Source organism: Aphelocoma coerulescens, chromosome 1 (genome assembly GCF_041296385.1).
Source record: "Aphelocoma coerulescens isolate FSJ_1873_10779 chromosome 1, UR_Acoe_1.0, whole genome shotgun sequence".
NCBI classification, from domain to species: domain Eukaryota; kingdom Metazoa; phylum Chordata; class Aves; order Passeriformes; family Corvidae; genus Aphelocoma; species Aphelocoma coerulescens.
In genome coordinates, this window is record NC_091013.1 from 94484189 (window position 1) to 94507322 (window position 23134).

At 39.3% G+C, this 23134-nt stretch overlaps 1 protein-coding gene across 1 annotated transcript in view; it reads left to right on the top strand.

Annotated features, from left to right (window-relative positions):
• MAN1A2 (mannosidase alpha class 1A member 2) overlaps window positions 1-22770 on the top strand; it is a 136145-nt gene extending 113375 nt beyond the window's left edge. The window contains exons 10-13 of the mRNA XM_069019054.1: window positions 667-886; window positions 7838-8010; window positions 15399-15514; window positions 18013-22770. Coding sequence (XP_068875155.1) covers window positions 667-886; window positions 7838-8010; window positions 15399-15514; window positions 18013-18145 — 642 coding nt within the window. The 3' untranslated portion in view covers window positions 18146-22770. The remainder of the gene's footprint in view (window positions 1-666; window positions 887-7837; window positions 8011-15398; window positions 15515-18012) is intronic.
• The last annotated feature ends 364 nt before the right edge of the window (window positions 22771-23134 follow it).

Genomic DNA, 23134 nt, shown 5'->3' on the forward strand with positions numbered 1-23134 from the left:
CTAGTTTGCAAAGTCTGGAAAGTTAGGTCAGCTATTCTCCTTCTAAGAGAAGGATGCCATTTATAAGTCACAAGCAACAACATATATTGGTACAGAAGTGCAAAAAGAAAGCAGCAGTTGCCTCACATATAAAATAATAAAGTTTTTTGTTAACAGCTGCTCTAACACCCATTGTTTGAGAATGTGCAATCAGAAAGCTGCCATGGAGAAGCTAGAAAGGGGCTGGAGCATTCCTGTCACCTCCTGTTAAAGACTGACTGAGAGTACAGATTTGCATATATTGCTGACCAAAAGTTTCCAATATGAATGTGTTTTCTGAGTACTCACAGAGCACACAGAGCAACAAATGGGTACTTCCCAGAGTAAACATTTAGACAAATAATGTTTGAGCCATAAAATAGGTGTGAATTCTCTACTAAAAGTACAGTGTTGTCTATGTTGTGATTTTCCTGTGTTAGATGTCATTAGCATTATTAGCAGTTAGGGTATTATTTTGTGTGCTTTGAAATTATATTCTTATAGCTGTTTGTTCCTGTAGGGCTCAGAAGTGAATTTGAAAGAAAATTACTCTTGTTTTGAAAACAGTACTTTGTTCTATAAAGGAATGTTAATGTGTAAAACTTGGATGTGAAACAGCATTTGAAAGTTCTCTTAATCTCTTTGTAGGCCATAGAAAAACATCTCATCAGAAAGTCCAATGGAGGACTGACCTTCATTGGGGAGTGGAAGAACGGGCATCTTGAAAGAAAGATGGGCCATTTGACCTGTTTTGCAGGGGGAATGTTTGCCCTTGGAGCAGATGGTTCCAGAGATGATAAAGCTGGACATTATTTGCAGCTTGGAGCTGAAATTGCACATACATGTCATGAGTCATATGACAGGACAAGTAAGACCTATTGTTAATCTAACCATTTCAATAGTTGGAATACAACAACTGTTGTAATTATTTTTAGGATTTGTTATGGACCTTGTCTAACATACACTGGTTTTATACCAGTATGAATTTTTAATATTCGTGTATTTACTTCTGCTCTACATCATGGTGAGTAAATGTAAACCCAGACTTTATGGTTCCTTCATGCATGTTTGTCCTTATTTTTGGATCAGTCAGCTAAGATAGGTTATATGGGTATGGGGAGGAAAGAATTTGTGTGAGCTCTTGTCACACAGATATATAGGAAAGTTTTTCATTTCATTTCATATATACTCTTCTTACAGTTGAGGGAAAAATTTGAAAATAGACTTTTTCCTGGTTTTAGTAATAGTGCATTCTGGGTAAGTACAATTAAATAAGAGAGGATGAAGACTACTGTGTGGACTGTGAGGTCAAAGGCTTGACTAAGTGAGGAGGCGGCATCAGACTTCATTGTTGGGCTGGAAGTTTCTCAAGGCCAGTCTTTTGGACCAGGATTATTTTACATCTTTAGTAGTGACCTTGATGCTTGAAGTTGAAATGTACTGATTATGCTTAGGGTGGCCATAAAGTTGTAAGACATAATTAAAATGGAAGAGTCTCAGAATAGTAAGCAGGAAGATCTTGAGAACTGGACTAACAGAAATAAGAAGTTCACTAGAAAAAGTCAGGAGCTCTTTGTCTGAATGTGAGTTGAAAAATGTCCTGGTCTGTATCAGATGAAGAATTTTCAGCAGAGATTAGATAATATTAAGACTGCCTTAGAAGACATGTGTAATTTGTCACCCAGAATACTCTGTATAAATCTGAATTTCTAGCAGAACAAATGCAGAAAAAGACCAACAGAATGAATAGAGCGACAGAGCTTTTATGTTACAGTGGGGAAAATATGAGAGATTGGTCTGCTCAGGCTAGAAAAATAATACCGAAGAAAGGAAAAAAATTATTGCCATCTCAAGGGGTAAACACTGAAGAGAAATAGTTATTTTAAGACATAAAAGAATGCAATTGTAACAAGAGCAAGATTTTTAAGCTTGCTGTGAATAAATGTAGGTTGGAAATTGGAAATGGTTTTGCATAGCCATCAGAGAAGTGAGCTTCTGAAATACCTCCCCAGTAGAAATAATGGTAACTAAAACGAAAGCAGTTTTAAGATGAGAATTCATGTATTTATTCACAGGATTACATTGTATCATTATATAGTTGCCTGTCTTTTTAAATAATTCAGTCACACAAGCGATAATTTCGTTTGGGTAGCAACAGCATTTAAAAAAGGAAAAGAAAAAAATATGAGTATGCTTAAGAAGAAAGGTAGAACATAGTAGCTATTGTTGCATTCTGAAAAATTGCATTTAAATGTTTGACATTTTAAAATAAGCAATGTTAAATTTACAGTTGTTTGAGCAGACCTAATTTTATTCCTTCAGATGTTTATTCTGTACCCTAAATAAGTCAAAAGATGGGGGAGATAAAATTTTTGATTACATATTTAATGACTGCATAAGAACACATGAGCAAGAAAGACTGAAAGCTGTACAGACAGCTATATATTTACAGTGCCCTCATTTTCTTTTGTTCAGTCATGCAGTCCCAGGAATGTGGATTGTTTGTGTTTGGATGTTTTGGTTTTAGTTTTCTGGACTGATCTTTCAAAGAAAATTAAGAACTTATATGTGCCAAATGTCAATTTCTTCATTCTGTTTTAACAGCAGTATTTGAGACATAGTTGTACACTTTAATGACAGAACTGGCTGATGGCAGAAAAACATCTCTAAGAGGGCAGACAATCATCCTGGTTCAGCTAACAGGTTTATGGTTCAGCAGGGAAAGAGGATTGCCTGATCTCTTTCTCCTACGGATTTGAGAGAACTTGCCCCCTTTGGCATCCCCAGAGGACAGAGAAGGGTGCTGAGACTGAGTGCAAGGGGTAGGCAGCTCTTTCTTTATAAACCAGCAGAGATGCCCTTTCCTGTGTCATCCCACAGTTGCTCATAATAAACTACAGTATGTAGCTGGTGATGTAATGCTTTATTATGAAAATATCGCTTTGTGAAGCAACCTAAATTTCCATAGCTGAGCATGAGTCTCAGCAAAATTAAAACAGAATTTCACAGAATAAAAGCATTTCCAGAAAATAAGGGCATTATATTGCCAACTGTCATCAACCTGTTGGACATACTGCAGGTTTGAAAGCCTGTTAAAAAAAAAATATTGATGTTTCAGAAAGCTGGTTATTTCAGTGCTGACTAGTACAGAGAAGCTGGAAAGTCCTTGAAACTATTCCTCCTGTATTTTCTTGCGATTATGTCCCAGTGGCAACTGGCATCACTGCCATGTAATTGAGAAGTTTACGCAGGGACATAGTCTTGCTGATAATCTGAGTCACCTATCAATGTTCTCCAGGAATATCTGAGAGAAGACCTTAGACTCCAGAGTCAGAGGCTGGAGAAGTGACTAGGTATGTTGTGAGAAGCTTGGGCTCTTGCCATGGCTCTGTGAAAACCCCTGTAGATTCTGCTTAAACTGAAGGTCAGTCTGTAGCACTCCTCAAAGGATGCCTTTCTAATTCAACAGCTGGAGAAAGCTGGTGGTCTTTGGAAGGTGAAGGCAGGGGGTGTAGTTGTGGTTCTGGTCTGCCTCTGGGCAAGGGATTTGTGTTTCCAGGATTGAACTAGACAGCATGAAAGCCCCACCAAGGCTCTTCCCCTCTTCAGGAGATTGGGAATGCATGTGACACCCCTTAGAAACATCAAGGATTTGAAAAGGGTTATTGATGGTCAATTAGAAAACTTAACTGTAACCAGAATAGTCTTATGATGTGTAATCTAGACATGCCTCTGCTTCCTACTTACTCTACTATTTTTTTGTACCATAAACTATCAATAGATTAATGCTGCAGCCATCCTCAATCTCCAGTCCTATGACAGGAGGTTTCAGGATTTTTCTGTAGTCCAGTGTGCTCTCAGTTTGGAGAGAAGATTGAGAAAAACAAAGATAGAAAGCATGTTCTGATCTGTATGCCCATGTAGCAGCACAAGAAATCATAATGCTGTCAGTGGGCACAAGTAAGGATACAAAAATACAGCTTCATGTGCTCATGGTGCAAGGTTTCTTGATGTTTAAGCTTATGTGAGTACTGCACATCTTGAGGTGTTCCAGTTTCTGGGGAATAGTTCTTTGTTTTCATGCTTAACATGCACCACTGAGAAACATGGCACAGGCATAAAATAATTGGCAATGCGAAATCTGTAAATGGCAACAAGAAAGAAGTCCAATGAAATTGAAAGAATAGAAAGATCACTAGCAAATCAATCTGAATAATCAGCTTTCATAGGTATTGCAGAGGCTAGATAAATAAGCAAAATTATCTGTATAACGGCATTGTGTGCTGATCTATAGCACACAGTATTTTTAGTACATTATACCATCCCTTATGCATAAGAATTTTCCTAGCCATTAGCTGATAATGTGTAAAGTATTGACTGACTACAGAGAGCTTATTTTAGGTTGAAATTTTTTGCACTTTAAGTTTCTTGACAAGAGCTGTCCTCAGAATCGCGGTACAGCTTTAGCTGGTTTTTATGTGTGACAATTCTAGTGCAGAATAAGCCAGATGACTAAGAATTCAGTTGAGACATATGCAAGGCTGTGAGTAGATGCTATCTCTGTCCCAAGACTCTCAGTAAGCAGCTAAACAGGCAAAGCTGAAGAAACGAGAATAATTACATGTTTTTGTGAGAAGTATGAAATAGCAATGGTTCGGAGTCTCAAACAGAAGTACCTTGGAGGTTCTCTTCCTCCTATTTTGTATGAGTTAGAGCCTAGCAAGTATTATTACAATTATGAATCCTTTCTTACTTTGAGGAAATTTATTAAATTAAAGGAACATACAAAACATTAAACAATGTTTTCAAAAATATTTCTAAAATTAGAAATATATTTATCAAAAAGTATAAGGATTTGTCCTTTTTTTTGGCACTGCTAAATACAGCTCTCATTGAAGTCAACTTTGTGTCAGTTAAAATATTTTAAAATGGTGCTAGTTTAGCTTTGCAGTTTTGCACTTGTATGAAATTGTTTCTCATCTGCTCTCCCTGCCTAGACTATAACCTACCAGCGCTATTATTATGAAAATATCTGGATTATATTGTGAGCACTATAGCATTGTAAAATGGCCTTAGATGGTTCTTGGCTTAGAAGAATGGCCCCTGAAAGGTACTGTGCCCATAATAGCTTCTTTTCTTTAGTCGACTATTAGTAGAAGTGCTGTGATTAATTTTACATCCTTGGTTTCAGATAAGGGTTTGGTGAAATCATCACAATGTGCAGAGGTCACCTGCCCTTGGGTAGTTTAATTTCTTGTAGTGCCCAATAGCATTAAGAATGGGTGTGAGTAAATAATTAAAGATTTAATGCATGAGCAGGCTACAAAGCAAGAGAAGACATCACAATTTCTGTAGGTGGTGGTCACCAGAACTGCCTGAAATCCAGCTTCTTTGGTGGATAAAACTAACATAGCTATTGTGTTTCCCTGATTTCTAAACAGCTTTTTCACAAGTGTTTTACTAAGGCCAATTAGGGACATCAAGCAGTTACTATCCAAGCAGCAAGTACCTGTACGGAGGAATAAAATAGGCATAATATAGAAAACAGGATAGAGGTAAATAGTCCACTCTTGCAATGGATAAATGCTGGTTAACCAGTGGTACTCTGAAATATTTGATATATATTTACACATATGTGTATAGGTGTGTAAAATTTATACTGTATTTATACACATTATGTATATTTCCATTTCCTATTTTAATATGTGTTATATATAAATAAAACATACACATATATAAATGATCAGGAAAGGGCAGGAACAGTAAGGTAAGTGTGCTGATAATAGCAAAAAAAAGCGCTACACAAGGACCTTATGATATAATAATCACTTAGCATAATAAATTAATAAATTTAATTCAGTGTAGTTAAATGTAAAGTGAGGCACCTATGAAAAAATTATTCCTAAACTCACATTATTAGAAGATGAGTGTTAACTGACCATTGCAATTCAGGAAATTGCTCTTAAGAATATGAAAATGTCAACTCAGTAACACTCAGGAAAAACAAAATGAGAAAGAGCAAAATAGAAAATGCCGTTATGTCACTGTATTAATCTTGCCCGCACGTTTTTTTGCTGTATTCAGGCTGGTCCTCTCATTTTACAAAGGATATAGTAGAATTGGAAGAGTTACAGAGAAAGGCAAGAAGATTAACTAAAGGCATGGAACAGTTTCCATTCAAGGCACAACTAAATTGGGTGGTATTATTCAGGGTGGAAAAGGAACATTCTAGGTAGGATTCAGCAGATTTGCAGAATTACACAGGGACTGGAGAGTGGTTCTGCATCAAATAGGTGTTAGAGATGTGGAACACCTTAGCAGAGGTTGTTTTGGATGCTCAAGGCTTACACAGATTTAAGGAAGCACCAGATAAGTACTTGGGAAATGAATCTATTAAGAATTACTGACCACCTAAAAAAAGTATGTCTAGTTTGGGAGAAGTCTTGAGCTCAAAAACATTAGAGGCTGGTAGAAAAGATGGGAAAAGGTATCTCATATACTTGATGGGCGCTTCCACTTGCCCATCCATGTTTCATTTTGGCCATTGTTGATGATGTTATTCTGGAGCAGACAAAATTCCATCTGGTCCACTATGACCATTCTTATATTCAGAATTTTGGATAGGTAGAATGCTGTATCTGATCTCCTCCATTTTATAGTGAGATTTGTTTATTTTTTTAACTGAAACTGATAAAACTGGCCTATTTTGAAAGAAGCAAAATAAACATTTCTTGATGGAGTTTCCCTTACCATTCATGTGGCTGAAGCAGAGTGATGCTTTTTCTTTTGGCATCCAGAGCCTTGAAAACAAAAAGATTAAGGAACATTTTTGGAGATTTTCTGTTGGGGCATGCACTGAGAGTTGCTCGTACTTTTCTTTATAGTATTCTAAGGTTCCCCTTCCAGACCCATGAGACCATGGTTAATTTGAACCTCTAGCCCATAGGAATTACATGATTAATTGCTTTGATAATTTTTAAAGCTCGAGTGCAGCTTCAGAGTTCAGTGCCTTAAAAATTCTCTGCCAAAACAAATGGTGAGGTGCAGCTGTAGATAAGAGTACATTATTAATGTTAAATTTGAGGACTAATGTGCAGCTGTCTAATACAAAATATGTGTAATTGCAACTTCATATTATAGACAGTTTTTCTACAGGTGTGTTGTTCTTCTATGAGTAGTCTTCCAGGTGCCAGCACAGGGCCTTTACAGGTTCCTTTAGGAGCTTAAATAGTGAATCTCTCAGTTCAGAGATTTATTTTCAGGTGTAGTTAAGACTTCATTGCCCAGTTGTAAGCCCTTTACTTGAAGATCACAGTATATCACTTACAGTGGCCTGACAGCATGTCCTTAAACCAACAGTTTGGATAAAGATACAGATTATTTGGGATGATGCTACTTGGTTTAGTTCCAAGATCTTTCCTGCTGTGCTGGGTGGGATCAAAGGACATCAAAACCTGTGTTGACCGTTCTTTTCTTTTTGTCTTTTGCTTGTAAAGAACTGATGTCAGTCACTTCAATTTTATGCTAAAATTGAATGTGTTAGTGTGTTTATATTCTTAGTGTTTCATTAGTTTTCAAGAGGATTACTGTAGTCCTGTCAAAATAGGTAGTTTTCTCACAGGAATTGGATAAATTATTGGATAAATAAGAAAAATTATAGGTCTCAACAGTAGGAAATATTTATGAGACTGCTTAGCGACAAGCTAGTTTCTGGTTTTTTCACAAGTTTGGGATATAGCAGTCTCCTACCCATCCTTCACACAAAGATTGGTTTGGAATAAATTTTTTCTTACTTTTTTGTTGTTTGTTTCCTCTGCAGCACTAAAGCTGGGCCCGGAAGCGTTCAAATTTGATGGTGGCGTGGAGGCGGTGGCAGTACGGCAAAATGAGAAGTATTACATCCTAAGGCCAGAGGTGATTGAGACCTACTGGTATATGTGGAGATTCACCCACGATCCCAAGTACAGGCAGTGGGGCTGGGAGGCAACACAGGTAACTATTAATTGTCTGTCAGTAATTTAATTTCGTGCATTTTCCCTTTGAAGCCATTTCAGTCTCATGATTCTGAAACACTTCAATTGTAATTGATTTTCATAGGTTCCTGAAAACTGGGGTACGTATGAGGGTGCACACAGTTGTTGCTGTTTGGCATCTGCTGAGTCAGGTGCTCAGCTGAGAGGTACATTCAGCACAGCTCATGAGTTTTAGACATAGAACCCGCTAGTCATGACTCCTACTGTTATCAGTAGTCCACAGCCCCTGAGATTTCCTCCACTTCCCTGTTATCACTCCAGCAGTCTTTGGAAACAGCTCAAAACCAGTTTCAGAGATGAGAATAAGCATTAAAGATAACAAGACAGTAATGAAATATTTTGACTACAGCCAAAGGAGATGAGGGAGGAGCAAAGGAAGAGACAAACCAAGAGTCTGGATAAGTTTATTCTGTGGCTGAAACTCAGTTTTGGCCCAGAAGCAAGAGACCAGGAAAAAGTAGGAAGAAATCTTCTGAGATGCCTGTATTTATTGGGTGGAAGATAGTTACGACAGTTCAGAATATTTAGCCGAGCTCATTCCTATCCATCTCTCAGCACAGCTGCAACCACATAGAAGAGACCAAGTATTTTAAGGCTGCGACTTAGTGCAGTTTTGCCTTTTAGTCTGTTTTGTTCCAACCAGAATTACATTGTTCTGGAGACAGGTTCCACATTTGTAGCATTTGTATTCCAGAATGCATTGCTGCTGTCTCCAAAACATTGAACATTGAGTCTCATCATCCCCCTCCCCAAACTATGCATGTTTCTAATATGACAAAGTTCGTAACCTACTCCTTGCCTGTGTAGATACTACAAATGCTTGCTGATCTAACACCAGCTCCTTTCAGAAGCTATGGCTGGATGATTCAAACTGAGGTCAGGTCCTTTGTAATAGGTTAAAGAATTTACAAATACAAAGATTTTCAGGCCAGGATCGGTCTCTTAAGCACACTGCAAAGCAGATCTTTTAATTGCATTTTGTTCAGTTTTTTCATTTGCTTTCATTATCTTGGTCCTCATTAATGCTTTCATAACAAACCCTCCCTTCCTCCTCCCCTGCCTCCAATTTTCTCTGTGTGTGGGGTAGGATTTTATTTTATCCTTCTGTCAACCTCCGTCGAAGCTGTAAATCAAGCAGCCCATGTGCTTAATTGCCTCTGTCCTTACAGACTTCTTCTGCTTCCTTGAAAAAGGATTTCTTTATTGAACATCGCCATAACATATTTTTGACTTCTTCATAAATGGTTTTGCAAACCCCTCCTTCCCACAATTAGGAATTTTCTTACCCCACCATCATACTGACACAGAAGCTTGAAGCTTTTTGTTCCTCAGGGTTTTCTGTTCATTGCATGTAGATAATAAGTTCTTGTGTTTATTCCTTACACCTACTCACTACTTTTCCTTCTTTCCTATCACACACAGCTCTGGCTGTGTTTATTCTGTCACTTATAAATAGAGAAGAATCTGGTGTGACATGCAGAGCAGTTGGCTTACTGCTATTGTACAACACTGTCTGAATTTGTCTTCCTTTTGCCTTCCAACCTCTGAAGCATACTTGGATTTATTACCTATATTTTTTGGCAAAACCTAGGCACTTTAATGCAAATGCTATGCTTTTTCCAAGGCATGTTTTGTTACATCTCTCCAAATCCAGTATCTGTGAAGGAAAAAACAGGAAGTTCAATCTTACATTCCCTCAGTGATCATAAATCCCTGTGACAGGGTCTCTGTCTCTTTCCTAACGAAAAAAAGGCTAATTCTCCCTAATACTATACTTAGCACAAGAGACAACAGTCATCTCAATTGTATTGGGCCAGTCAAATTGGATGATGGTGTGCTGGAGGGCTGGCTGAAGTATTACAGAAATATGCATGCAGGATACTCAGGGTAAATACAGAAAATGACTAAAATCCTTTTCAGGCTAATTATTTGCAAGTAATAAGAGCCACCACTTCACAATAGGCATGTAAAGCCAATTACTAATCTGAGCTGTGTGAATGAAGGGTTCAACTGTTTGCTGTGGACTTGTGTATCTCACTAAGTAGGATTGCACCACAGAGGCTGCTCAGTTCATCAGAGCTTCTACTAACAGTGAAAATAGTAGACAAGACCTGAAGCTCGGGCTAACTTCAGGCAAACTGAGGATTGATAGTAAGATGGAGTGGACAGACCTATAGCTCTCTGCCTTCATGAGACCTCACCTGCATCCAGATCTTGGGTCCTCAGCACAAGAAGGACATGGACCTGTTAGAGCACTTCCAGGGAGGGACACAAATGTGATCCAAGGGTGGGAGCACTTCTCCTACAAAGACAGGCTGAGAGAGCTGAGATTCTTCAGCCTGGGGAAGGGAAGCCCTCAGGGAGAGTTCACTGCAGCCTTCTAGTACCTAAAGGGGGCTTATTAAAAGAGGTGAGATGGTGTTTTTATATGGGCACATAGTGACAGGTCAAGAGGCAATGGTTTTAAACTGAAAAGGACAGATTTATATTAGATGTTAGGAAGAAGTTCTTTACTGAGAGGCTGGTGAAGCACTGGAAAAGGTTGCCCGGAGAAGCTGTGGATGTAAGTGTTCAAGGCCAGGTTGGATGGAGCCCTGAGCAACCTAGTCTAGTGAGTGGCATCCCTGCCCATGGCAGTGAGGTTGGAACTAGATGATCTTTGAGGTCCTTTCCAACCCAAACCATTCTGTGATTCTACTTAGTGAACTACAGTAGACAGAAAAGAGCCAGACATAGGCTGGAGGTAAAAGAATTATGGTTTCACAGTTTCATGGGTTAGAAGCTGTGAGTGTGACAGCTGGTGAAGAAACTGGCACAGTTTTTATGGGTATCTTGTTGGCACAGTCAAGAAAAGTCACATATGCCACAAAAAACACCCTCAAAGAAACTGAGGGAGCTGGGGTCCAATCTAGAGGCACATCACATTTTATTTCCAAGGAACTTAGGTTCATGTTGACCTCCCTGTATGTTACAGGCACTGAAATTTCACTTTGTGTCACTTTTGAGTAGAGACACGTGTGTTTGACAGGAGCGCGCTGTTGAATATTCTCCTGTTCTATCTGGTATTTGAATAAAGGAAACTAGAAAATCCACTACTTCTTGTAGTTTGTTCCATTATTTATTTACTCTTGCTGTTAAAAAAAACATGTTTTATTTCCCGTTTGAATTTGCCTAGTTTCAGCTCTCAGTCACTGGATTTTCCTATGACTTCCTATGCCATTTTAAAATGTCTTTTCTCCCATGTTTTCTTTCCAAAGAATTTTCATAGATTGTAATAAGCTTGCTACTGACTCTACTGAAGATACTAAACAAATTGTATTGTCTCTCACTGTAAAACATTTTGTCCAAATACCTGAACCTACATTAGTTCATCATCCTTCCATAAAAATGAATTCTAGAATTGCATACTCCAGTTTTGACTTCAGCAAAAAAAAAATTCAGCCTGTGCAAAAATAAAACTGTGTCCCTGCTACCGTCTCCCTGTTTACTGTCCCTGTGCGTGCATCTGCCACAATGTCCTAGCAAGAACTCAGACTGAATTCTTACATGGCCATGGAAGTCTTTGAAGTGTCTCTGTGTTCCAAAGGTTGTCTCTACCTTCCAGGCTAGCCTGGGTCTGCAGTTACACGGTCTTGATGACTAGATTTAGGAGTATGTGCCTGGTTATATGAAACTCATTTTGTCTGGCACCCAGTTACCAGCAGATTACACTGTCTGCTGTTATTTACGTTATGTCATTTTAGCCAGCAGCAGTGTTGCAGTGATTGATAAAACTTCAGACTGCTCCTTGTGGATCTCTGTGAGAAGCAGCTCTATTTTGTGATGATTTTGCATTGCCAGTTCCTTCTTAGAGCACTGTCAGTCAGTTTTAAATTGAATTATATTGATATAGTATAGTGCTGCCTTGTCTTCCCATAACATCTTAAAGTACCCTGTCAATTGCCTTAGAAGCTTTTAAGCTTATATTACAGCTCTGCAGTTATCTTTATTTGTCAAATTTGTAGCTCTCAAGGAATGAAATCAAGCTTGTGACCAAGATAGATGCTGATTGGTGTCAATTATCCTCTAATTCTTCTATATTTTTCCATATGTTTCTGTAATTGATTGGAACTAACATCAGGTATGCCATCCTAAAATTATTCTGTTTGCCAGTGCCTCATAATGGTAGCATTACCTTAATACCCTTCCAGTCATCTTGGAGCTTCCCTGTATTCTGGGGTGCAATAAATTTAGTGTTGTTTTTATCAGGGAGACTGGTCTTCAACTTTGGATTGAAAGTGTATCCGGGTGGCAAATCCAATGCCCCTACACCAAATACTCTGAGGTCTGTGTGAAGACAGAACACTGAAATTTTCAAGTAGCATTTAAGCAGCTTGTCTGTGGCACCAAGCTTTTCAGCCAGTGTCCTGAAGTTCTGTACACCTCTGAATCAAGGTCAATTATTGGTTCGTATTTTAAAATCTTCTGTTTGGATGAATAGCTGTATAGCAATCTTTCAGAGGCTTTTTTCCTGTACAGTTCATTACTACCTGTACTGTGTAGAACTCTGATCAGCTAGGGTAAATCCTTTGCCTATTCTGAACATGAGCCTGCCTTCCCAAGGAAAAAATTCTGAAGATACAAGGTTACTTGGTAATTGTAAGGAAAAAAAGTTAATATAGATCATACATTTTCTTTCTCCAAGCTTGCAGGCCTGCTGGCTTCACCAATGTTGCACTTAGTTGCCCAAGCATGAGACCTCTGCAGCACAGAGCAGGATCTCAGTGCTGTCCATTAACTACAGTTTCCAAAATAAGCAAGTTTTGTCTCTTACACTGACTTGGGGATTTAATTCTTCTGGAGGAAGGAGATGGTGTCCTAAGAGTGGTACTGTTTATTCCTTGTTTTCATTTTGCCACAGTCACTAGCAGGTTTCTCCTGTCCAAGCTGTGGCACACAGCATCAGGGTTGCTGACTGGTTCACCAGAGAAACACCTGCATGGTCAGACTCTGCATGCTGGAAATTCTGGCAGGAGTTGTAACCGCTGGGGCTTCCTCCTCCATCTTGCCATGCTTTAGAGCAGACACAAGGTCATGTTCTGCAGTATTATAAAAGGGGATAGTGGCAAGAGGAGGCACTTTATTTTCTGCCTATAAAGCAAAAGTGCTTTGGCTCTTGTTTATTTATGTAACACCTGCCTAGTGGCTGTAGGGGAGGAGCATGCAAATGTGTTACTTCTTCAGAAGCTGGCTAAGCAATTAATTTTTTTCTTTCCTTTTTGTTGTTGGTTGGTTGATCTGGTTTGATTTTGTGTGAGGAGGGTGGTGTTGCAGTTTTTTGTTTTGTTGATGTTGTTTGGCTGCCATGTAGTAGGTGCATTACTTCTGATGTGCAAGAGCATGCAGACAAAGAGATTGTCGTGCATTTGGTGCTGTTGGGTTAGATGTGGTACATACACCTTTCTCTTCACTGTAGGGAAAATCTGGTCAACCCAGATCTCAGCATGTGAATAGTCTCAGTGTAGCCCTAGCTTGCACAAGCAACCAAATCTGAAAATAATTCATCCAGATACTTTCTTCTTTTAGACTCAAGTCCCAACAGAAAATGGAGTGTTTCCATCCAAACTTGGAGGAAGCAGTGCTTGAGATAAGGAATTACAGTAAGAATTAGATTTTGCCAAGAAAGACTGTACCTTTCTTGGCATAAGCTCAGGCTCTAGAGCCACAGCCATTCCAATAAAATCCTTTTGTCAGTCTCTCCAGTTGCTTTTCTAAAAACCTTGCTTTTCAGAAATCTGAAAGAACTTTGTAGTCTGGATTATTCCTCTGTTCATGAACAGGCTCGCATTTCCACAGGGGAAGAGTGTATTCTAGGAGGAGGTCAGCTGTAGTACTGCTGTGCTGTGACTTACTGTCCTGGGTATCTTGCTCAACTTTCTGCTTTTCCTCCTGATTTCAGTGACAGCATCTGCTGACATTCTTTGTGCATTTGTCCAGTGGAAAATTCTTCTTTGTCTCCCAGTATTTCTAGTATGCAAAGGCGATAGTGAGGTCCTTGAAGAGTTAGTTTTGATTGAATCTGTTTTCTGTGCATAAAAAGGGCATCATTCAAAACTTATTTGCTCCCCTGCCTTGACTCCCCTCAGCTTCTGTTGAGTATAACTAGCAAAAATCAAAATTAACAAAAATCTGGGCCTAAAGCACCATGTGGAGAGGAGCTTCACACAGGCTATCAGGCTGAACCATAGATTACTGAACTACAGGTAGCTACGTTCAGTCATTGGTAATGACAGACATCCTGAGACAAACATTTTCCTTCATCCCTGCTTCTTTTCTGTCCCGGCATGAATCTATTAAAAGAGTTGGTGTCTGCTGAGGAAGCACAGTCAAAGCAGCAGGGAAGCACAAATAACCTGTGAATCATTTCAGAGTCATTTCTTCAGAGCCAGTTTTAATGGCTGATATCCTTGTGTGCTGTGAGGTCGTGTGTGCGAGTGGAATAATGGAAGTGTAGGCGAGAGGTGCTCCGAGCTGCTAATGCTTTCTTTCCAGTCTCCTCCTCTTCCATTGTGCTTTTCACAGTACTGTGTTGGAGCTGGGGGGCAGGGGGAATCCATTGGCCCCTTCCTTCATGGAAGATGTATGGATTTAAACTCCATCCTTTGAAGATAAAGAGCTCTGCTGCAGTCCAGCACACAGGCTGACTTGAGTTTCAGCTGTATAAAGGGGAAACAGAGAATAGCATATGTAGGAGAGGGAGATGAGGGGAGAAAGCAGCAGCTAGAAGAGTTTATAGGATGAAATCAACAGTCCACAAAGATGAGTACAGTATTTTGTTTCTACTTCCAGTAAGTCTCCATGACTAGCTACTAGTCAAAGAATTCCTGTAACTCTTCAGACTCTTCCAGCTCCAAAATCCGGGGATGTTTGTTACCTTCCTGTGCACGTCATAGCCCATATTGCATTGATTTGAGTGATGGATGTTCCACTCGGTGTTACTTACGAGGAGCTGTATGAGCTCAGAGAAGAAGTCTATGGAGTCCTTGTCATGTCATCAATATCAGCCAACAGTAAAACCCAGGGAGGAAAGGGTTCTTCCCCAGAACACTTTCTTAGCATGTAGCAGTTTGCCATATGTGGTGTTATTAATAACCCTGGAGGAATGCTACTTCTGTATGTGTCCAGTCTGTTTTTTATTCTTTTCAGCATAAACTGTTAATGTCCATAGCATCCTCCAACAAAGAGATTCACGGCAGAATAATGCAACGTGAAAAACCACCTTCTTTGTTGATCAAGCCTGATGCTTTACAGTTTGCAAATTTTGTTCTGCAATTAAATTCTGTGTGTCTTTTCCCTTCCTTTTTGCAGGCAATTGAGAAGTATTGCCGAGTTAGTGGTGGCTTTTCTGGTGTCAAGGATGTCTATTCCTCATCTCCTACATATGACGATGTACAGCAGAGCTTTTTCCTTGCTGAAACTTTGAAGTAAGTCCTTTTCATTCCTGCATCTTTCTGTGAAAGCTCTCATCTAAATTCTAGAAGAATGTAGTGGCTCCACAGGTAGCTGATGGAAGCAAAGAGTGATTTTGAGTATTAGGAGCACAAAATGGAACAGGGAGAAAGCAGGTCCTGAAAATGGCAGTTCTTGTGCCTAATTCAGGCATCACAGCGTGTTTCACTGGGAAGAAGGGGCTCTAAGTTCATCATGTGTAAGGGGATAGTGTGGCTATTCTATCCTTCTGCTGGCTCCTTACCAAATTCCTCTACGCAATCACAATACTTTGTTGCCTCGTGTTACCATTATAAAAAGAAAGTCAGCCACTGCTACCTCCTCTGTTGTCTTCTTTAATTTTATTTCACTTACTTCTTCAAGTTCATTTTCTGGAGACTAAAAGCAATGGTCCCAAAGAGAGAGGCAGCAGTTTCAAACAGGTCAGGTCAGAGAAACAGTACCTCTCCAGGACCCGATGTTATTTGATTGATCTGCCTATAAAAGCCAAATGGGAGAATGAAATCTGCTCCTAAGGGATTTCTGTGGTGACAAGGCTGACTTTTGATGTATCACCAGAATCCTGTCTGCATCTTAAATAATCACAAGGAGATCTGAAAATTCACTGATGCATCATTCAGTAACTGGATATACTATAGTGCAAGGATTGCAGAAGGTGGCAGTTCTAGGAGAGAACTCAGAAATTTTTACTGACTTTTGGGTGGGGACTTTTCCTGCTCGTGGGACAAAACAAAAGTATACTGAAGAGCTGGATATTAGATGTTTTGACATTGATGCAATTGGCATAGCCAAACCAGAAACTGGTTTCACATTGAGATAAAACAGAGAACATAAGGTCAAGCAAGATAGCCCAAATGAAAATAAAGGCAGAAGGGTTGGGTGTGATGTCATGAGGAAAATGAAGATGTTCCTCAGAAGAGAGGCATGAAATGTGTCTTATGGAATACTTGCTGTAATCTTTTCTGCTATTGATGATTACTTCTGCATCTTTGTTCCTCTCAAATTCAAATTTCGTAACTGTCCCACATACGCTTTGTTGCTGCTTGGATACTTCAATTCATTGAAGATACACTGCAGATTATGACAGTTTTGGGCAGTACCTGGCATGAAGGTACCTGTTGAGTGGGAAGGAGCAAGATGGAGAAATAGTTTGCTTAAGTTATTCAAAGGGAAAGCATGAATCAAATGAGGAAGGTGAGTTTGAGTAAGATGAAATATTGCTGCTGTGGTGAGAAAGAGCTCAGAGAGCTGCAGCAGGAGAGAGCAAGGCAGAAGTATTGAGGAAAGGAAGGGCCTGGTACTTTAAAGACAAATGAAGAGGGTGGAGAAAGAGATGAGATACATGTGACAAAACTGAATCATCTCTGGAAGAAATTTTTATCTGTAAACAGTTAATTGATGAGGTAGGAAAGAAAAAGTAGAGCCCCACTGACTGGATTGTGGATAGAGCTGGCAAATAAAGGCAGCAGGAGAATTGATCAGGCAGTGACACACGGCTGCAAGCAGCAGACACTGCCAGTGTCTGATGAAGAGAGAACGAAGGAACAGCAGAACAAGTGTGCACGTTCTGGACGTGTCAGAGTCCACTAACAGGAATGACACCCTTTCTTTGTTGGTTGCAGCAAGAGCTGTCTTTTTCTGGATGGCAGGAAAGCAAGCAGGAGCTGAGAGATCCTGTATGCCCACGCTGTTGCGCTTGCACTCACACAGTCAGGTTTTCTGTAACAAGGGAAATGTCTTGAGTTTTAGCAGTTGGGTTAGGAAACTTTGACAGATCCGTACTACCAGTATGTCCTACAGAGTACAGCACAACCACATTCAAAATGTGCATTAAGAAAAAAGGAACATCAAATACTTTTTTTCCTGCATATGTCCAGTAACCCTTATTTTGTTACATGCTTCATGTCCTCTGCATTGTATTATAATGTACAACATCTGTAAAACCCCTCTCCACAATCTGTTGTCTCATCTCCTCTCACCAGAAGCTGACCCAGCTTCCAGAACAGTGATGACAAATCAGATACCTGCCATGGTTTAGTAGCTTCTCTTGTGCTGTTATGAAATCTTTGGTTCATATTAGAGGATTAGTCATTTCCAAGTGGGTTTACTCCATTAAGAAAAGTTTTTTGACAACTTCTTCTCTGCTCTCCTGTCCCCCAAATACTTGTGGTTGGTGTCTTGATGTTTATTTTACACTGCAAGTCTTTGACAGGAGACTTGAAAAACGAGTTTCCTGGAAAGATTAAAATGCTGTCTTTACAACAACTTTTCATTGAAGGGCTTGATCATAATAAAAATGACTTTAGAACATCGTAATAGGGAAGGTTGTGTGTATGCTGTACAAAGATTGAAAGCAAGTAATTTGTATATAGCTGTAGCTGCTGAACTGTGGGGCCTGAAGCTGCTCTGTTGCCCCTGCCTGCCTGTGCTCTGCTTTAATACCCGTGTTTTTCATCTCTGTCTTGGTATCCAGGTATTTGTATCTGCTTTTCTCCAATGATGATCTTCTACCATTAGACAACTGGGTTTTTAACACAGAAGCTCATCCTCTGCCTGTTTTACATTTAGCCAACACCACACTGTCAGGAAATCCTGCATATCGATAAAAACAGCTCTATGAAGAGGAAAAGAGACTGTTTTCAGCTCTGTTTTGTTTACATGGACCACTTGAGACTTTAAGCAGGAGAGGAGACAGACAGACACTTGGTAAACCTAGACCCCCGAGTCAAGCAAGTATTGGCATGGGAAACGAAGCTCTTCAACATATAAATAAGTTAAAAGTTCTGTTTTATACATGACCAAAACACGTGAGTGTGATTTTTGCAGGACAGAGACTTCACGTGCTTTGAACCCTGGCAAGACATGGAATCTACAGATAATATCAGTGCAGCAGCACAAGGAAGAAGAAGCTTTCCCATCCAGGGAGAGGAACTTGCTGCTTGCTGTTGCAAGGAACAACACACAGTCACCTCTTCAGATTGGGTGGGTTCCAAATACCTAGGTTTTCTTTTTCTTTTCTTTTTTTTTTTTTATGATGGCATGAACAAAGCAACAACAAAAAGCAACACCACTGCACCAGCAGCATCAGGTTTGAATTTCTTTCTGTACCTGTCCAAATTTTCTAAGGAGTGTCTGTGTATCCAGACTGGCAGCCATTCTCAGAGCCTCTAAGCTGTTACAGTGCAAAAAATATTGCCTCTTCATTTTCCCTTTTCAAAATAATGCTTCTATCCAAAAAGAAAAATCAATTAGTAAGCATTTGGTTTGTAGTTCACTGTCAGCAGGGTGGGCTTAGTTCATTTGGCAAGCTCAGCCAGAGTCTGGAGTATATCATAGCAGTAGGAAGGAGCCTAAGTTTCCCTTCCTCCCAAATTATGTCACATGAAAAAAACCATTCTCTTCTTAGTCCTGGTTCTTTTATCTAAATAAACAGAGATGACAACATGAGCATAACAGTCTCATGATTTATATAGGAGGATACTGGATATGGAACTAAAAGAAGCTCCCCTTAAGCTAAGCAGCAAGAGTTTGCTGTTTTGTATTTTTCTACACAAGCTGGATTTTTCCTAAAAGTTACATTTCATTCTTTGGACTATTCACAGAACCTTCTTTTCACTTATATGTGTGTGTATATATAAATATATATATATATATATATATATATATATATGTGTGTGTGTGTGTGTCTGACAGAAGCCTAAAACTGCCTTTGATTTACTTTACAAAACTTGCTTTTCTTCTGGGTGCCCCAGTACAAATCCAACATGCTCTTTGGAAACAGCATAACATCTCTTACATGTGACTGGGAAAAGAAACTGAAGAGTCTCTTCTTTCATTAATTTATGATGCTGCTACCTGCATGGGGTTTTTTTCAAGTACTTCATGGCTGGCTGGACAGTATTACTTAAATGGGGTCTTTTTCAGTCATTTATTTGCTAAAAATAGTTGAATCTTTCCAGATTTTTCATCTTTTCTGTTTTGTCTTCCTCAATCTCTTTTTACTGTTGTTCAGAACCCTTACAGCTCAAATTATTCTTTTTATTCTCCTATATAGCTCTCAAATCTTTTTGCCATGGTGATTGGCCCCTTTGCTGAAAAACAGCCTTTAGGTGCTGGTTTCCCTCCTAATTAGTGCACAGGCTGAGTCTTTAAAAAATCTTGATGATGTTTTTGTACTGAAGCAAGTGGAAGAACTCTTCAGTGGGCTACAGCAAAGGGAATGAGTGCTATTTTTTCCCCTCAAAAATGTTTTTATATGAAGTTTTATACAAAAAAACTTTTTTCTGTATCATAATACATCTGACTGTAGAGTTTCCCCCCAAAATTATTTTTCATTTGTCTGTGACACTAACTTAGACATAGAAATCATCATATGATCTAAGTAAAAATGCTATCACATGCTTTTTTCCAGACAGTTACTTTACTTTAAGAGAAGTAAAACATGGAGCTTGGAAAAAGTTCCAGTCTCAATGTTTGTATCTTAATCCCAGTTACTTTGTTACTGTAATTTGCAGCAGTATCTTAAGAATAATTTGAGAACTTTCAAAGGAATTGATATAGTAAATAGTACTGATTTCAGTAATTGTTTATTTAAAATTAGAAGTAGCTTAATAAATGGCTTCTTGTTACTGGCCCCACATAAATTTATTTTTCTAATTGTTATTCAGTGACTTACTGAAGAACTAGTAATTTTTCATTTTCCCAAGTTCAGTTATGTTGTGTTTTCAAATTGTTTTTCTGATCCTGTGAGAACTGTTATTAGTTTAAAACTGCACTTGATTGCCTTGTTCTCCTAAATCTCTCTGAATGTAAAGGAGAAAGAGGAAAAGCTGACTCTTCTGTTAAAAAAAAAAAAAAAAAGAGTTAAAAATAATAGAAGCATTTCTGCCCCATACACCCATCCCTGTACACCTCCTGATAAATGCAGGTGTAGAATGGCTGCCAGTCTGTTCAGAGGAAGGTCAAGGACAGAATTCTGGAGTCCCAGAAACAGCAAACTTCTTATCATTGCTGCTCCTCCTCCATCCCCCTCTTGTGAATTAAAGAGGAACCCTTCAAATTTAACTTCTCCATGAATCCCAGTGGGTTAACTTACTGCCATAAGAATGCCTGAATTGAGGACTAAGCCATTTCATGTTATGGGATGGTGTTTTTCTCAAAGCAGATGTACAGTACTTCTGTTTCTTTGTGTAGATAAGCAGCAGGTACCAAATAAAGGACACTTGTTTCTTGTTTTCCAGTTACCCCAACAACAGTCAGTTCATACTCCATCACTCTTTAAAATACCAACTATCATTTTCCTCCAGAAACTAATGATGTGCAGAATCTATCAAAAATAATGCATTTTAAGGACTAATTGCCATGTCTTTCATAATTGCATCCTGAGATTTCCTAGATCAAGCAGAGTTTGGAGGTAATGGGTTCTGGGTGAGGTATGTGCTTAATTACCAAGCACCACAGATGCTGAAACTTCTGACTGAAGTGATGTGCCCTCATTCTGAGTCCTTCACAGAAAAGTAGGTTCTGATCTACAAAATGGCAGTATGTGCAACCCAAAGTTCAGACTGTTTTCCCTCTGGGTACATAAGGTACAGTAGAATATTGCCATTTTCATTCTGTTGCTGCTGTCTTACTTTCTTGAAGATAAGAGTGTAAATTTAAGCACAAAAAAGACTTTTTAGTCCTAGCTGTTTCTGAGTCTTGCACTGTACTCTCTAACAAAACAATCCTCATTTTGTTTAGGTAGCTGTCCCATTTTACAATTTCTACAATACCCTCTCCCCTTACAGAATGAAATAAAAAACAAAATCATGTACATTTTTGGCACACTGGATTTGGGCAAGAGCCTGGAAATCCCAGAATTGTCTGTTTCTTGTTTGCATGCAGTCAAAACAAGGATGGTTCTTTTCTTAATCCAAGCCTCAAACTTGCCTGTTGGTCAGGATCTGCCAACAGTAAATTTTTTTTAACAGTTAGAGCTTGACTTTTCAAAGAGGCCAGATTTCTGCAGCTTCCATTAACAACCCCGGAGCTGTGTGTGTCCTGCAGTCAAGAAGTCAACTTCTTAGCTTTGTCCTCTAAATAAAAACAAAACCCTTGAATGATACTCTGAGTGTTAATTTTGCTGCACAATATAGTCCTTAAAAGGGTATGTTCAAGAAAAGTATAGAAAATAGCAAGTGCCCTGGAGCAGAAGGAAAAGCAAGTAGTTCCATGTGCCAGTCACACCTTTGCTGTTCCTTCATCTGCCTGCTCCAAATTTGTGGATCACTGTGTTCTAGCTCCCAAGCACTGACATATTCCCACCCAGTATTTTACAAGATTTGAATGTTGCCTGCATTCTGAGAAGTGACAGTAATTACACATTCCCTGTAATACCATCCTTTAAGGTTAGAGGTGCACCCCCTAAGCAAAGCCCATTGGGCTGTCATTTATGATCCCCTCTTCTGTCCGTGGGAAAATGCCATTCCAAACCTTCAAAACGTGACTCTCCTCAGTGTGAATGGAGAAGAGGTTGACAGCATGAACACTGAAAGAATCAACAGTGTGATGGCACCCACAGAAGATGGTGAGGCAGTCTATGTTTTAAGGGCTCTAGGAGCAGGCTTTTAGAAAATTGAGCCTGATATTTACACTATTAAGCCTAGTCCGTGTTTATAAGGGGACAAATAAGAAACAAGCTTCTTGATACCAGAGAAAAATGAAAGCAAGCTCTTGATCCATACTGTAGTTGGGAGATCCGTTCACCCTGAGTAAGACATCCCTCTTGAATTCCTTGAATTTTGAGAAACAGTCTTCTGACTCAAGAGTTGGAGTTGCCATACAAAGAGGAAACCCAGGCTCTTTTGCAAGTTGTGTGCGTACAACTGTAGCAGAGATGATAAGCACGAGCTGCTTCAGCTGTCAGCGCCTTCTAACAAACTGCTCTGTAATTGCCCAGGAAAGTTGGGAGCCACCAAAGTTGGAGGAGACAGCCTGACCTGTTACAGTGAATTGTTGCCTTTAATCCTAATTGCTTGGTGGAAGTTGGATTTGCATTCTGCCTTTATTCTTGCTTTGTCTAAAACTGACAGATTATTTTTTCCTCCAAAATAATAAAAGGGCGAAAGTCTATCTTCTGATGTGGAAACCTTCTGCCTCTGACCTGGAATCCTGCATATGTACTTTTTACAGATTAAAAAATAATATTGTATATAAAAAAGATTGAATAAAGAATGTCTTTAAGTGAAAAGGGTATGGTTTTTGTCCTTTGCCTCCAATAGCAGCATCCTGCAGTAACACTGGACTGTGAAGCTGTCCGTATTCCAAAGGCTTGGTGGTGCTGCAACTTTTATTTGCCCTGCAGTTCTGCTAAGGACTTTGTCAACTTAAACATGCATAAAGACCCCCTATTGCAAAATTAAACCCCTGTGCTTCTAACAGGTCCCTGTAGTGCTCAGTTTGTTCTCACAATGCAGCTTCATCCACAACAGTTTCAGACTCTTCCTCTGTGCCATTGTGAAAGCCACCAAACCTCACAAAAGTTTGAAATTTCTCCCCATTTTTCAAATTGTGTGAAAGTGGCTAAAAGGTTCAAAGATCCTTTTAGAAGAATG